Genomic DNA, 16017 nt, shown 5'->3' on the forward strand with positions numbered 1-16017 from the left:
AACTTTAGTCCTAACTACCCAGAGAGGTATCAAATTGCATTAAAAGTTGGGTTGGAAAGAGTAATTACAAAGGAGTTTGTGGACATGATGCATTGACTTGTTTTTAATTTTTATCAGGGTCGACCAGGACCGATTGGGCTTCAAGGACCAATAGGAGCACCTGGATTTACTGGCCCAGAAGGTTTGCCTGGAGCAAAAGGTGAGAGAGGAGCAGTGGGCCCTCCTGGACCAGCTGGACAGAAGGGTGACAAGGTAGGCTCAGCAGTGACTCTTTTGTCCCTGCTATCCTTCTATGGCCTTGGATATATTTTTGAGTGAATAAAGATAATCTGGGGCTCTATGTTCAGGGATAAAAATACAATGGCATTTCAACAGTATCTTTAGAGAATTGTCTGCATTTGTTTTTGAATGAGAATACAGATGCTAAAGCTGCTGAACAGTGTAACCATCCTGGTAGCTGAACTACAGCCAAATGAGTATTGCTGTTGCAAGTAGTCTGTCACTTCACATGCCCAGGGGTAGATGGCTTTTATTCACACTTTGTTCAGGGAAACATGGGGTTGGTTCCTGGTAGAAGATCCTGAGCTCGTGTCTAGAAGAGCAAAAAAAATCTAAACAAAATCTGCAGTTTGGTTTTGCAGATGCAAACTTATTTCTAACAAAAAGAATACAATAAGCTACATCATAATAAATGGAGTAGCCCATAACGTGTAGGTGCCAATGAATGCAATGTGCAAGATTGGAAACAACTTCTTTGCACTGAAAAAAATCCATTTACTCCAGAACTGTTTCTGTCTCCTGAAATGATACATATGCAATACCAACGTGCCATAAGATTCCCTCTTCATCCCCTGTGGGAGGAATATATCTTACCTTTCCAAAGCAGGAACAATTTAGGCTGAGTGTTCTGCTTACACAGTCTGTTTTGCTACTGTTCAGAGCAGAGCAACAAAATGTGATAATTACTTGCAGCTTGGGCAGTCTGAAGGTAATGCAGAGGTCTGCTTATCTCTGAGGGTCCTATCCAAGTAGAGACAGAAGAATATGTAAGTTTTGTTGAAACTCTTGGAAGGACAAAGGCTAAATTTATAGCAGATTGTTTATTTTCCTGGCATCTTGTTTTCCCCAGATGTGCAGTAGGAGATTATATTTTTACTTTAAATTGCCTGATTAAAACATTCCTGAAACACTCATTTGGCATCCAGTCAAGCTCAGATGCTCAGTTCCTGTCTTCACTGACCCCTGTGGTCAGAGAGGATCTGCATGAGATAGTTTGCTCCTTTTGGTTTTGAAAGCAGAAGTCCAAGACTCAAAGTGTTGGAGTGAAAAACATCTCACAGGTAACTGAAACATGCAGAGCAATGAAATGAAATAAAATGTGTACTCTCTTCCTTCAGGGTCCAATGGGAGTTCCAGGATTTCAGGGCATCAACGGGATCCCAGTAAGTTTGCACGTGTAAATATAAATCATCAGAATGGTAATCACAACCGAAAGCACCTGAACATTGTCCTAGCACATGCATAGTGTACCTTGCAATTGCTTGCTTCTGTCTGGAGGAAAATGGCCTTTTTTTGTTAATCTACCTGGTGATTCAGTGCTGGTTTGTAAGACAATAGGAGGTTGATGCATATCAGAAAGTGAGTCTCAGTTCCTTGGGGATCGTTTGTGTGATTGATTAGCTTTTCTTTCAGCACCACGTTCCCTCAGCACTGCCTAAGAACCACTGTATCATAAAATCAAAGCCTTGCAGAACTGAAAGGGGCCTCAGGCACGATCAGCTGTGCTTCAGGCCATTTTTAGCATGTGTTTCCTAAAGAGTTCTTAAAACTTGTGATGATGGAGACTAATTTCTCTGTTAGAAAAGCTTTGCTAATGCCTAACTTCAGTCTTTCTTTCTGCAGTTTAAAGCTCTTAGTCCTCATGTTACTGATCAGGGGCACAGAGAGATTTTTTCACTTTTATTCTGTAGTGGCCTTCTTGTATGTGATGGCTGTTACCAGCTCTCCCTCAATCATCTTTTGCTCTGACATGGATGAAAACAGTGATGAGAGCTGAGGCCCTGCAGATAACCCTTCATTCTCTCCTAGGTTCTAGTCCTGGTTTAGATCAGGTGACAGGTAGGTGACCACCTTCCCTGACCATCAGGAACTTCTTATTTCTTTTAGTCTTTAGAACTTCACATTCTAGAGACAGTTTATGAAAAATTATGTGCCTAGAGTGTTTTGGCCAGATTTCTTTTGCTTTGGTTTCTCCATTGATTTTTGTAAAGTATCTTGCTGTATCTCAGGGGAACTTTAACTAGATCAGCTTTAGAAGTTACCCCAAATTTCCTTGCTATCTCTATAGTATTTGGCACATCCTGTTTTCTCCTTCTGATATAAGAATTATTTTTATTTTCTTGATGACATTTTTCCATCCTGTGTGTCATTGTGCCTTAAGACTGTGCTCATACTCTTTCTCATCTTCCCTGCTTTCTCAGATGGCCAGGAGCTCCAACAGTCGAGCTGTGTTTTCTTACTTCCTATCAAAAACTGAATTGTGATAGATTGGCTGAAATTGCACGGTTGGCCTTGTAAATGAACTTGTTTGATTCCAATTCTTTCCTGGCCCTTGTCCTTTAATCCCTCTCTGCTCATCCTTGCCTGTTTTCTTTCTTGCTCTACTCCCTTGCTGCTATTCTTTTTTTTCTTTTACCACCAGCCAAGTGTCTATGTCTGAAGAGAACAAGCTGTTCCCATAATACTTAATTTAATTGAACACACTGTGGGAACATGCTGTTCTCAGGGTATTTTTTCAGAGGAGACTCTGGAGAAAGGGGATTCCCAACAGTGAGGGGAGGCAGAGATAGGGAAACAGGCATTGCCAGGTAGCTGGCAGCCACAGGAATTCCAAGGGGAGAGCAGGGGAGGCAGATGAGAGCATTCAGAGCCTCCAGCATGTGCAGATCTACTCTGCTTTCAACTTTCTGCAGGTGGGGGAGTGGGAAAGAGGGGATTTTGCTGCTAATGGATAGCAGAGTGCTCAGCACTGTGGGTCTTCTGTGCCACAACTGCAGGGCAGAAAAAGGGAAAAGGGAAACTTGTTCATACTGTTTACATTATTACCACTGAGATAAATGCTGCCATTGTAGGGTGAAGATAGCAAGCACCACTGCTTGTGTAAATATTTTTACTTTTGCCATTACATTTCAGGGTAGGGAGTAACAGATTTTTTTGTGAAGTGTATACAAATATAGGCACTTTACATGGATATGTGAAATGTAGAGCAAAGGAGAGAGCACGGGTGTGTGAGAAAGATGGGAGAAGTAAAAAAAACATTGCTAACTCTGCACATCCAAATATGAAGGGAGATTGTTTGCAGTGTGCAGGTATGTTGGTGTGGGCAGGTGTAGTTCAGTCATGGCCGTGGGCAAGGCCGTTATTCAGAGGGGAATCCCACTGCTGACCTGAAGGGAAGTGATATCCCACAGAGTTCCCTTGGGGAATGCTGGTGGCAACTAAATCATGTTGTTGCAGCTGGCCTGAGTAATCCCTTTAACCTACTAAACACGGCAGCTACACGTGTTTATTGCTAGACTTTCATGTCATGCTGTAGGAGAAGCCCTCAGATCCTCAGCCCTACTTGGGAAGTTTATTTTTTCCTATAGGACAAGATTCAAGGACGCCTCTGGCAAAGGCTGGAGCTGAAGCTGGGAGATGTATATAGCATTTCATGAACTGCCCAAGGAGTTCTAGAAGGAAATATTTTTATGATGAGTGAGCCCTTGTCTGTGACATGAAAGCCAGAGTATGAAAAGGCAGTTTGTGACTTAACTAGAGTAAATACAATCACTTGGCATGGCTGTAGAAAGGCCACTTGCCTTAGCAAGTTTATTCAATTAGTTTTGAATTCATCCTCAATTGCATTTGTTTCTTTGTTTTTATTATTCATCCAGCTCCCCTGTTGGAATTGCTTTTTCCCTGTTTGGTTTAGAAAAGAGGCCCCTTGAGATCACAGTGTCAGTGTACAAGCAAGAGTCAGATAAAGAAGGGCCCAGATAACCAGTTCAAGTTTCCTTATCTGTCTCACACCAAATGCCTCCTTTTGTGAGTAGGAGAGCACAAGCATCTATCCAGCCTGTGTTTTAACTCAGATCTGTAAACTAATCACCCTGACATGTATAAGTAAAGTCTGGGAAAGTATTCTGCCTTAGTCTGCTGAGGTGCATGTGTTCAATTGGCACATCTGCCAAAACAGGAATCAGAGGAGGTGACAGCAATGAATCTATTAGCCACCACTTTTTCATGTCAAACAGCTCTTTAAATCAGTATTTGAAACCCCTGGGAAAAAGGTTCTTTTAAGGCAGGACTTTGCAACTCTCAAGGAAGTCAGTTGTGGGTGTTCAATATCTCCTCTGATAAGAGTCTTAAAACAAAATATTGTGAACTCTGATTGCAGATCAGCTTTAAAGTGGGAAATCCTGTGGATTGTTTTCCTAAAGCAAAAGACACAGAGTGTGTGTGTTTGCTTGTGTGTCTGCGTCATGCTTTGGCACGGAACCGCAGGCAGGGCTGCCATGGGATTGACAGGGGCACACATAAGAAATCACTGTGATCAGCACATTTTATGTCCTCTCTCTGTGAGCCCTACTCACAGAGCACACCAAAGTCCTTTGGGCCTCTCTCAGGCTGTCTTGGTCTGAGGGTTAGGAGATCTCACCCAGAGCGTTTCCCAGGCCATGGCTCTCCCTGCAGCTGCCTGCCATGGGCTGGCTCTTGGCCAGCACCAAAGCTGGAGCAGCTTGGCTCCCTGTTGTCTCACTCTGAGGGGCAGATGTTGGCCCTTGCAGCTTCACTAAACCTTGCAGCTGGTCACCACCTTGTGCTGTAACCAGATCCGTGTGCACCACAGGGCTCCTGGTTTTGTTGATGCTGCAAACAAAGTGAGAGACCTGGTAGACACTGACAACTGTGACTGCAGTCACTGCCTGACCTGTCACAGACTTGATGCTCTTGGCTAGGACATCCTGCACAGATCAGATTAATTAAGTAATTTCTAAGAGAAAAATGTAAGTGGCAATAAATTGCTGCTTCAGCCTACTCCAGTTGTTTTACCAGGGCCTGGCAAGTCCCTGCTTGCATACCACATGTGCTTCTTTTGACAAGCAGACTAACTGGTACTGTTAATGCACTGGTCTCTGATGGTAATGCTGTAGGATAACGCCATTCTATTCCTTGTTAAATCTCAAATTTATATTTCTCTGGGTGAGCTGCCTTAATTGTGTAGTTGAGACACACTTGACATTAATTCAGTTTGTACCTTGTTGTCTAACAGCAAGCAGATCAGGTCTCTCTTGATTTTATTAGCACAAATCTCAGTGCAGTTGCCAAATGAGCTGGCCCAAAAGCTTCATCTGACTGAAAATTAACGCCATTAAGAAACAGGACAGTTATTTCTCTGCTGGGTTTGTTTGCTGCTCTGCCAGCACAGGGAGGAGGTACATGTGAGTAAGCAGCAATGTGGAATAGCCTGGCAGCAGCTGAGAACAGTGATCAGCTCGAGTATTTACATCATTCTGGCCTGAGTTGTTCTGCATCCTTAAGAAAATCACTCTGCTACTGTGTGTCCTGAGCTTCCCATCTATAAAATTAGGATTATAGCATTCCCACATTTTTTTCAAGGAATTTAAAGATCCTTAGATAAAAGGCTTTACGTTACTGCTCACAGTATATGCTCTTGGCTTGGACTGGGAAGGCATTTAGTGTTGCAAATGTGTTTTATTTTAAATGTCAGGCATGAAGGATTGTTAATGTTCTGCTTTATCTCAATTTTATCCATGTTTGGTTTTTTTTATTTTTCTTTTTTACTTTCCTAACATGAGTCATAACTTGCTTAGTGCCATATCTTAAGGACAAATCTCTTAGGGATCAAACAAAAGTACTTTTGGGATGAGTCAAAAGCACTGTGTACAGAGTGGGGAGAAAACTGTCAAGTTACTGATGCTATCTCCATAAGTTTAATTTTTCTTCTTGCCTTAAAGTGAAGTTGTTGAGTGTCACGGGACTCATTTATAGGAAAAGCAATATAGAATAAGGAGCTGCCTGACACTTGGGCATTGGGACTGACAGTTCTCCCTTCTGCCCTCACATACTCCCATGGCACTGAAGAAAAACCACCTGAAGTCCCAAACTTTGATCTCCTTTGCACTAGCACCATGCTGAGTAAATATTAGTGGAGCTATACCAGGGCAAAAGACGTGTGAAATCAGAATTAGGTACAATTGTATTTTGCTCTACTTGATTAATAATTTGCCATGGCAAATAGTTTTTAAAAAATGTTGTTAGTTTAATTGGATCTTTCTCCTAGTTGCTTTGCCTAAGGTCTTATGTTTAATATAATAAATAAAACTGTTCTGCTTGAATGACTTGTTACTGGAGCATTAACATCTGTTGATCTATTAAAAGAAAGAATCCACGCTGGAGAGGAAGAGAAGCCACTGAAACTCCAAGCAGATTGGAGTTATAAATGCTCAGTATTGTTGAGTCTGCCTCTGCCCTTGCTTTCACATGAGCAGCTTCCATTGCTGGTGTCAGGTGCTGCATGTGTTTGACACTGTTACATCCCATATGGCTCACCCTGCTCTAGGATGAGCACTGCCCACTCATGCACAAGTTATGTACTTCAGAAAACGCTCCCTTGGAGAAAAAGGTAATGGGATGAATGCAGCCAGTGTTCTAGGATTTAACCTCTAGGGAGGATAAACAAAGCTGGCTGAAGAAGCTTCTTCTGTTGCACTCTGTCATACACTGGACTTGGTTGGGAGTTGTGCAATTCTTTTGGTTTGTGTTGCCTTTTGGAAGAAAGACATCAGTTTTCAAGGGACAACAGTGTTACTAACAAAGTGAATGGATTCTGTTGGTTACTCTCTCTCTTTCCCTTTCCACAGGGTCACCCTGGGCAGGCTGGACCTCGAGGCAGGCCTGGCCTGGATGGATGCAATGGCACCTCTGGGAGCAGTGGCATTTCTGGACCAGATGGGTTTCCTGGCCTGCCTGGCCTGCCTGTATGTCCCCACTCAAATGTGGTGTTCTGTGGTCACTAAACCAGGATTTGCTTTTTGTGATGTTGGAAAAGTAACTGCCAAGTACTTAAGAAGAACCCAAATAACCCCAAGTTTATTAGAATTGCTAGAGCTCAAGTTTCTTATCCACTCTGAGCATAAAATGAAGATCCTGTGGATGAAACCCCCTCCCTCACCTGCTGCCATCCCTGCTCTGGATGCAGCCCAGGATATGGGTGGCTGGCTGGGCTGTGAACTCACACTGGCAGCTTTTCACCCACAAGTACCCCCAGCTCCTTCTCCAGGGCTCCTTTCAATCCAGGCATTGCCCAGCCTGGATCATGGTTGGGATTGCCCCAGCTCAGCTGTAGGGTCTTGTACTTGGTGAGGTTTCCATGGGCTCGTCCCTCAAGCCTGCCAAGGTCCCTCTAAATGGCATTGGTGTGTATGGGAGCAACAGGGGAGTTATCCCATGTCAGACAGGTTCAAATAGGATCTAAGGTTGTCAAAGACCTAAACTGAAAGGGAAATCTAACATAAACAGGAAAATACCAGAGAAAATGTTTGCAGAACCTTGTTTTTCTAAAACTGCAGGACGTCTTTAGTTCTCATAATAGCACAGCTTCTCTAACAAAGCAGCAGTGGTCCTTTTACAGTTAACTGGGAGTTTGCCTTGTTCATTATGTTAATTAGAGATTCTTTCAAATCTAAAGCAGTATATTTTCAAGAAATTTATTTTTTACTGTTTTTTTTTTTTTTTTTTTAAATCAGGGTCGTCCTGGCCCAAAAGGCCTTAAAGGAGAACCTGTTTTTGCTCAAGGCAGTCTTAAAGGAATGAAGGTAAGACTTGTCATCACACAGGAGTAAATGCAGCACAGGAAACTCTTTGATGTCCCACAGGTTGCAGGGCTGATGCTGCAGGTTGCTCGTGGTGTCTGTCCTGGGTGTCTGAGTGCAGAGCTGTGGAAAAAGTTATATCCACATTATATACACTCATAAGTTCATAAAAGTTAAATGGGTCTTTACTAATTTATTCTGCGTTTATGGGAACATAAAGATAATTTCATATTATGATGATATGCTTTTGCATATTTTATAGCAGTCGTATAGTAGGAGTTTTTACAAGGTATTTTTAGTGGTTTTGTAATTAATATTTTTATGCCACTTTATTTTCTCTTGTTACACATAAATAAAATGGCTCTAATTTCCCTAGAGGTCTCCATTACCCAATTCAAATATGGAAGCTCAGATTTCAAGATATTTTCCCATTTACACTTGATCTAATATTAACTAACAGCAAATACTTCTATTTATACAAAGCTTGATGTTCCGTGTAGTTTGTTGCAATAATATGTAATTTTTACATATGCCTTTATGATTTTTAGGGTGAAAATGGTCTTCCTGGATTGGATGGAGTGCCTGTAAGTTATTTCACATGGGACATAATGATTGTAAACAATATTAAGTAGGCACATTTTCAGGTATTGGTTCTCAAGGACCCTTTTTTAATTAGTGGGAGGTGTATCTACATGTGTGATACCAGTAGTGTGAGCAATTGTGATGGGATCCACTATGGGTATGAGTGGATCCACATTATGGTAGAGGAAATCTGATTTTCCTATTACCTATTTCATTATTCCGTTCTCAAATCAAACTCCCTTCTACCACTGAATCCTGTAACTTTGATTTTCAATGTACATCTGAATATATGTATATATTAAATATATTGGATTAATATTTCTATTAAAGTATATATGAAATAAACTGCTTTAATATTTAAATTGGCTAACTTAACTAATTAATGCTTCCTGAGATTCACTTTGGGTGGGATTTCATGGGGTAAATGCTACACATTCTCCATTTTTCCTCTGTTCTTTTTATAGGGCCCAAAAGGTTTTCCAGGTCCAGTGGGTCCTGCAGGCCCTATAGGATTACCAGGTTTGCGGGTGAGACCTCAGCTGTTGCCCTTGTTGATAGAACAGTTCAAACTGTTGGCAGGTTTCCCTTTTCCTTGTCTCTGTTTGTGTCACAGCAATGACCAAGAGTTCCTGTGCCCCTGAAAAGACTGAGCACAGTCTGACTTCTAGCATGGGATGCTCAGCCTTGGGTGGTTTAATCTGAACACAGGAGCAAAGGGCCCTCCCTGGAGCACCCAGAGCAGCAAACATGACACCTCCTCACACTGCTCTGAGCATTCCTCGTCTCAGGACCTGGGGGAATTGGCTGATCTCTGATGTTTGGGGCCATTCTTTTCATGGGCTATTTTAGAATTGTATTTTCAAGATCCTACAAGAGAATTTCTATTAGGCAGAGGTAAACCCAAACATTTTTGTTTGGTTTAAATTGAAGTTTCTCTTATTTAATAATGTTACCAAAGAGCTGTGCTATTGGAGATGTGAACACTTGAGAACATGTGTCTTGCTTTTGCTTTGGAGGCAAGGAAGTTCAGTCAGTAGGAATAAAATCTTGATCTTGTTTACGTTTAGGGTCCAGTGGGTCCCCCTGGGCCACCAGGTGCAAAAGTAAGTAGCTACCTTTCCTGTTTTCTTTTTACACCTGATTTTTGGGGGTTTAACAGCGCTTTGGGTTTAGATGATAGGGATGGTGGTGTTATTTTTCATTGATCCATGGTTTTCTTCTCTCCTAGGGTAACATGGGATTAGGCTTTCAAGGAGAGAAAGGAGAAAAGGTAAGTGAAACTTGTTTTATTATGGAAAGAGCATGAAATAATACTCCAGAGTTCCATCATGGCTTGATCCTCTAGAAAGTGCCTAGATTCTAGCAGTTTTTTCTTTCTGTTTTCCTTTTCTTCTCTTGGACTGACTGGCAGTTCAAATACTAAAGAATCTTGCTGCTTCCTTATTTTTTGGCACACTCAAAAGGATGGGAGCCTTTTCTGGGTGAAGAGGGAGAAGGGGAAGTCTCAACTCAGTGCAGTATTTTCATGGTTATCAAGACATGAGGTCCTCAGACATCTTTTGAATCTCCACTTTTCAATTTCTTTGGACTATCACCTCTTGTATTGAGTTATTCCAATGACTTCATTCTTTCATTACATTGTTTGGGCCAACTGCTGTGTAATTTTTAGTTTCCCTATCCTAAAAGGCTGTCTTGCAGTCTGTGGCAGAATTTACACAGGCAAAATGGAGTCTCTTCAAGTTGTCAATCTGGGACTTGATTCTGCTGAAGTTAAAAATGGTTCTCTGCCTTCAACAATTCTAATTGTCCCTTCTCTTGTTTTCTTTCATGTTTTTCCTCAAAGTTTTTCTGAAATGTTTTCCAGTTGGGTCAATAGCTGAGCCTATTTTTTTTTCTTGCCATATTTTATATCCACAAGGCTTTGGAAACAGATGCATTTTGTTCATCTAGATTTCCCATCTGATCTTTTGATTCCCATGACCAAAGTCCTATGCCAGCATTCAGGCACACAGATTTATATAGCTGGGATATAACTGAAGTGGGCTTTCTTCTGATTTGTTGGCCATTTCCATAGAAAATCAAACAATGTCTGCTGTGTTAATATCTTCCTCTTTTGTCTGCAGGGTGATGTAGGGCTGCCTGGGCCTCCAGGTCCCCCACCATCCACTGGAATACTGGAATTCATGGGATTTCCAAAGGGGAAGCAAGGAGAAAAGGTCTGTAAATTCAGTTTACAAACCCTCTCCATGCTCTTTCTGTCAGGAGCATGGCAGGTGGATAGGGCAAGGTCTTGCTTTCACAGCTCAGGGATTTAATGTGTTTCTTTATTTGTCTCTTTCCCCTTGGCAGGGTGAGCCAGGCCCTCAAGGATTCCCTGGGAGCCAAGGATTCCCTGGCGTCCCGGTAAGGACAGAGGGATGTTTTAAACATGGGCCTGATAGGGGGTAGATGCTTCAGCAACCTCTGAATAGCTCACAAGGCCTCTACAGGAGTTTCTAGGCATCAGAGGACTTTGAAAACCTGATTAAAATGTTCACAAGGCTTTTTGAAGAGTGTAACTGTGATCTGGTAGTTTATAATATTTATAATGCTGTCCTACTGCAGCTGCCCAGATTTCAGGACCTGCAGCCTGCTGTTTGCAGAGCCCTGCTCAGAGCTCTCCCCATGGCATGACCACTTGATGGCAGTGTTCATTGTCCCACAGACATCTTTAAAAACCTTAGGTTTTTCCCCTTTTATTATATCTAAACATGTCTTTTGTTATTTTACTTTCAAGCTGTAAAGCACATGCAGATCTTTCTCTCTATCCATGTACACCCAGTTAAAATGGGCTTAAAATATTAGTGCTAATCAACTCAGCATGGTGTAAGATCTTCTCTATATGAATTAAGAAAAACAATTTACCCCTGAATTCCAGAGAGCTATTTCCCAGCTTAAAACTTTTTGTAAACAGAAGTCGTTTCAATAAGTTTTGGGAATAAATATTTTCGGGAACTTCTGACTAATAAGATAAATTGTTTGCCAGTTTCTTCAGTGTACAGATGTTCTTGGGAGAAAGACGTGCAACAAAAACCTGTACATGCAGCACAGTTTGTTATTACCCTTTCTGGACATGTTCCATTATGAGCTTGCTTGGCTTTATGCATCACAAGAGACCCATTGACGCTGCTGAAATTGAACATATGTGAAAACTCAACCACAACTGTTAGATATTTGAAGACTGAAGCCTGGAAATTGCTTAACTACTGTAACTCATGCTGAAATTAAATCCTGGTGTTCTGTCTCTGGATTTGATACTTCATGCTGACTGGGAAAACCACCAAGCATTTCCAAATGTTGAGCGTGAAAATGCTGGTTTTGTGTCATTCTTGGGCTTTGGAAAGGAAAAGTGTGCTCTGAGCATTCCCTTGAGCTGCTGCTGTTAGGAAATGAGAGTTGAAATAATTTCTCAGTGTAGAACAGAATACAGAGTAGCATTGGCAGGTTTTTGCTGTCTATAACATGGGGTCACTTTGCTACTGAAATATATGCCATGGTTTAAATGGATAGAAGTCTTGGGGAATAAAGCAGGTACTGTGCTGCACATACTGCCAAGTCTGCTGGATAGAAGCTTTTCTTTCTGAGACAAAGTAGTCCCAGCAGAACCTGTCAGTTCCCTTTGTCTCACTATTGTACTCGTTGTATAAATAAATGGGTTTGTGTTGCCTGCACTTAGGGATGTGCTGTTCAATTTCAAACAGATCACAGAGATTTAATGTTGGCATTTTTCCTTCAGGGCTTTGGAGGTGTTGGAGAAAAAGGAGAGAAAGGAGTGCCTGGCTTACCAGGTGGCAGGGTAGGTGACTTCACCAAATCTTTAAAGGCCTGTTCTCAAACACATGAAGTGGGTTTTTCATCAACAGAAACATTCCCTGCAGTGATGTGCTCCTACACAACAAGGGAGACCAAGATATTCTGTTGTGTGTGTGCAGAATAAATTCAACAGGAAGACTGAGACAGTCTGTTCTGTGTGTGAATAAATTGTCCAATAGAAATTCTTGACCACACTCAGATTTATAGGTTTTGTCATTACAAAGTAACACCTAAGTTCCTAGTAAGGTGAGACACCATAATTTCCTCGACTTGAACTGTCAATTAGAAAAACAATTAAATAAGATAAGCTTGCTTTTATCAGTTATTTTGTTAAATTCTTTACATTTTGATTATTAATAATTGAGAGATAAGAAAAGCAGTGGTAGCTTCTCCTTTTGAAAATTTTAATTCTTTGGTGCTGAGATATTTGAAGCCTGATCAAGCTGAGATGGAGCCTCTAAAAGTTAATGTCTTTGCTGTTCTAGGGTCTTTTGGGACTGGATGGATCTGAAGGAATTCCAGGGAGAAAGGTGAAAATTCTTTTATTTTTTACTGTACTTAAGAGTTACAGAAGCTCTCTAACTGCTTAAGATCTACTGACTTCCTTATATTGTGGCTTCAAGTTCTCTGATGGATAACTATACCTGCCTTATTGAAATAGTCAAGCTAAGTAGAAAGTCCACCAAAAAAAGTAAATCCTGCATCTCCCAGTGTTACTTTAAATGTTTTGATGCCAGTAATTTTTTGGAAGAGGAAAACAGTGGGAGCAAAACGTGTGGGACAAGGAAAAGGATGTTTTAGACTTCATTCTGCAAGCATTTCTGCAGTTCTGTGACAACTCCTAAGTGTTCAGCCTGCTCATGAGTTCTCACCATCTTCACAGCACAAGGAGGCCTGAAGGAGCTCTGGTATTTTTTGAGCGCTGAGAAATTGATGCCATCACTTTTCTTTTTCTTTAATTCTTCTTCAAATCAGTGTTTGGTAGGACCAAAGAATTTGGTTTGTGATTTGAGTCCAGGTTCTGCAGATGTCCCAGCTAAGCAATAATGCCACTTATTGTCTCACAGTGTATCATTGTTTCCTTATGGGATTTTGCAGGGCCATCCAGGTCTTCCAGGCTATCCAGGGCTGGATGGAGTTGAAGGCATGAAGGTAACTTCTCAGTAAAACATTGGGTTTTTCAAAGATATTTGCATGAATAAATAACTATCTTTGCTCCAATCAAACCTTATGCTTGCTCCTATATCACTGTCATTTTTAGTATGTTTCAGTTCCTCATTCACTTTATTATTAAGCATAAAAATGAGTGGTTGCTGAGCCATGACTACTCAGGTATTTTAATAATTTTTCAGTGTTAATCATTGTACTTCATGACTTAGAATTGTAGGTGTAGCCTTTCTTCTTTATCCTTACACCAATGCCATATTTAGTGGACCATTGAGGCAAGATTAGGTGGAAACAAGTGGATGTTAAGATAATTGAGTTGCCAAGGCAATCTGAAGTCTTGGATCACAGATTTGCAAGTATGAACAGCCTGAGAACATGTTCAGTTTCTTGTACTAGGTATAAGTGATGCACAGCAGATATTTTCTGGGTATCTTACAATTTGGGCAGTCAGAGAGCTGGAAACTGAGTGGAAAATTATAGTAGTTTGCTGTGAAAACACTGATCTGCCACCAAGATTGCAGACTTGTAAAATGCAAGTACTGACGGGACTTTTTGTGCAGAGTACATGGAAGAAGTAGTATTAGATGTTTCTGCACAGAGAAGTGTTACTGAAAGAAGCCATAAAGTGTGCACTGCCTTGGCTCACTTCATGGTGTTTGTATGATAAATATGATGGTAATTTGGATGACAGTCAGATTTTGTGCTTGCAATTTCAAAGAGGATCTGATACTGTTTGAGAGTGTCCGTGAGAGGAAGGAATGGCACTGCAGTTTGTCACAACTTGCTTGTTCTACCTGGATGATTTTATGAAGGAATCCATTTTTCTGCAAGCTTCTATTCTTGTAATTCAGTATTCCAAGGCAGCAGATAGCTGCAGTGATGAAAGCTTTTAAAAATGAGATAGCTCATAGCAGCTTTAACCACGAAGTGAACAGATATTATCCACCTGATATTGGGCAGTGCTGACATACACTGGTCTCCAGTAGACATTGTATATACATGTCTGTGCTTCCTGTTGAGGTAATTGGAGACCTTCAGAGGATAGCTGGATAGCAGCAGCCACCTTATCTGAAGCAGCCATCAGTTTCATCAGACAGCAATGATATAAGTCAGGACAGCAGATGATTATGAATAGCAGAACAAAGTGAATCCCTCAGCAAGACAAAGAGTGATGGTCACTCAGTGAATGGCTGCAGACATTGGAACCATAGTGCAGTCTGCTTCCTGCCAAGCAGCCTTCTGTCCATCTCTCATCTGAGTGTGGTACAAATCTGTTTTCTTTACAGGGTGAATTAGGTGACATCGGCCCCCCAGGTCCTCCTGTCATTATTGACAGGGAAGGTGTAGTCATTTCAGGTACACATTTGCATTTTGTTTTGGAACTCATCTAAAGCACTTTTTCTTATCCAACTTTTTTTCTCTGTATTTTAACATTACCATTTATCTCTGTATCTTTCTTCTGTATTTTACCATTTTCCCACATTGTATATTGGATCTAATCCATCTCTTGTTCTTTTCTCTTTATTTCTGTGTTGTTTGGCTGCACATATATTTAGTTCTGTGTTTACAACTTCAGAATTTAAAGAAAGCCATCCGTCCCCACATTGCAGAGTGATGTGTTTCAAGGCAGAATGAAATGTCTTGTCTGGGAGACAGACTCTGTGTGAGCACAGACAAGTGCTGTGTCTGCTCTGTGGACACACTTCTATATGTCTTCAGTGTACCAAGGAAAAATGGCTTTCTGGTAAAGGGTGCTCTAAATGTCATTCTGCTGTTACTTGTTGCCCAATGTGGTAAGAATATGGTTGAGAAAAATTAGCTTAATTAATGCCACAGCTGACTGAGGCCTGAATGGGAACAGTCTCTGAAGCCATAAAGGCAAGGGGACAAGTTGCATGGTCTCTCCTGTTCTTTCTCCTTCACATGCAGTCAAATTTGAAACAAGCTCTGTAACAGCTCAGAAGGAATTTTCCCAATATTATTCCTACTCACAGCTTGGCAGCCTTTGCTGTCTGTGAGATCAGTGGCCACCACAGCAATTGACTGAACAGTATTTCAGCAGAAATCCTGATGAGATTTTCTTCCTTGTTTTCCTCTTTCTCTGGTAGGTGCCCCAGGTGACCCTGGAAACCCAGGAGTACCTGGTCCTCCAGGAGATGAAGGGATCATTGGTTTACCAGGCCTTCCAGGGGCTCCAGGGTTTCCAGGTCTGGAGAGAGGTAAAGCAGCTGCTCCCAGGCTGTTTGCTGGGGCTTTTGTGCAGAAGTTTTTGGGTGGAGATGGTGAAGGTGTTGGAGCAAGCCTGTCCTTCAGCTGGCTGATTTGCAGCTGCTCTATAAGAAATAGGAGGCAGGGATGGCACATGGGGAAGCCAGTTGTGTTGACTTGGTTGGGAGCAGAATTAGTGACACAATTATTGCAGCTCAGGTAGGTCTTCACACGTGAATATTCAGTGTGGCAGTGTACACACGAGGCTGTGCTTTGATTTCCATTTTGAATGTGCTGATTGGAAGAACTTTTTCTACCTTTTAAATTATAA

At 41.4% G+C, this 16017-nt stretch overlaps 1 protein-coding gene across 1 annotated transcript in view; it reads left to right on the plus strand.

The window, feature by feature from the left end:
- Window positions 1–16017, plus strand: part of COL4A6 (collagen type IV alpha 6 chain) — a 101837-nt gene that overhangs the window by 65191 nt on the left and 20629 nt on the right. The window contains exons 4-18 of the mRNA XM_066333738.1: window positions 118–252; window positions 1398–1442; window positions 6927–7043; window positions 7812–7880; window positions 8426–8461; window positions 8924–8986; window positions 9527–9562; window positions 9688–9729; window positions 10583–10675; window positions 10809–10862; window positions 12235–12294; window positions 12797–12841; window positions 13410–13463; window positions 14765–14834; window positions 15587–15697. Of these exons, the coding sequence (XP_066189835.1) occupies window positions 118–252; window positions 1398–1442; window positions 6927–7043; window positions 7812–7880; window positions 8426–8461; window positions 8924–8986; window positions 9527–9562; window positions 9688–9729; window positions 10583–10675; window positions 10809–10862; window positions 12235–12294; window positions 12797–12841; window positions 13410–13463; window positions 14765–14834; window positions 15587–15697 (1030 nt within the window). The remainder of the gene's footprint in view (window positions 1–117; window positions 253–1397; window positions 1443–6926; window positions 7044–7811; window positions 7881–8425; window positions 8462–8923; window positions 8987–9526; window positions 9563–9687; window positions 9730–10582; window positions 10676–10808; window positions 10863–12234; window positions 12295–12796; window positions 12842–13409; window positions 13464–14764; window positions 14835–15586; window positions 15698–16017) is intronic.

The sequence above is a fragment of the Sylvia atricapilla genome, chromosome 21, assembly GCF_009819655.1.
Source record: "Sylvia atricapilla isolate bSylAtr1 chromosome 21, bSylAtr1.pri, whole genome shotgun sequence".
NCBI lineage: Eukaryota > Metazoa > Chordata > Aves > Passeriformes > Sylviidae > Sylvia > Sylvia atricapilla.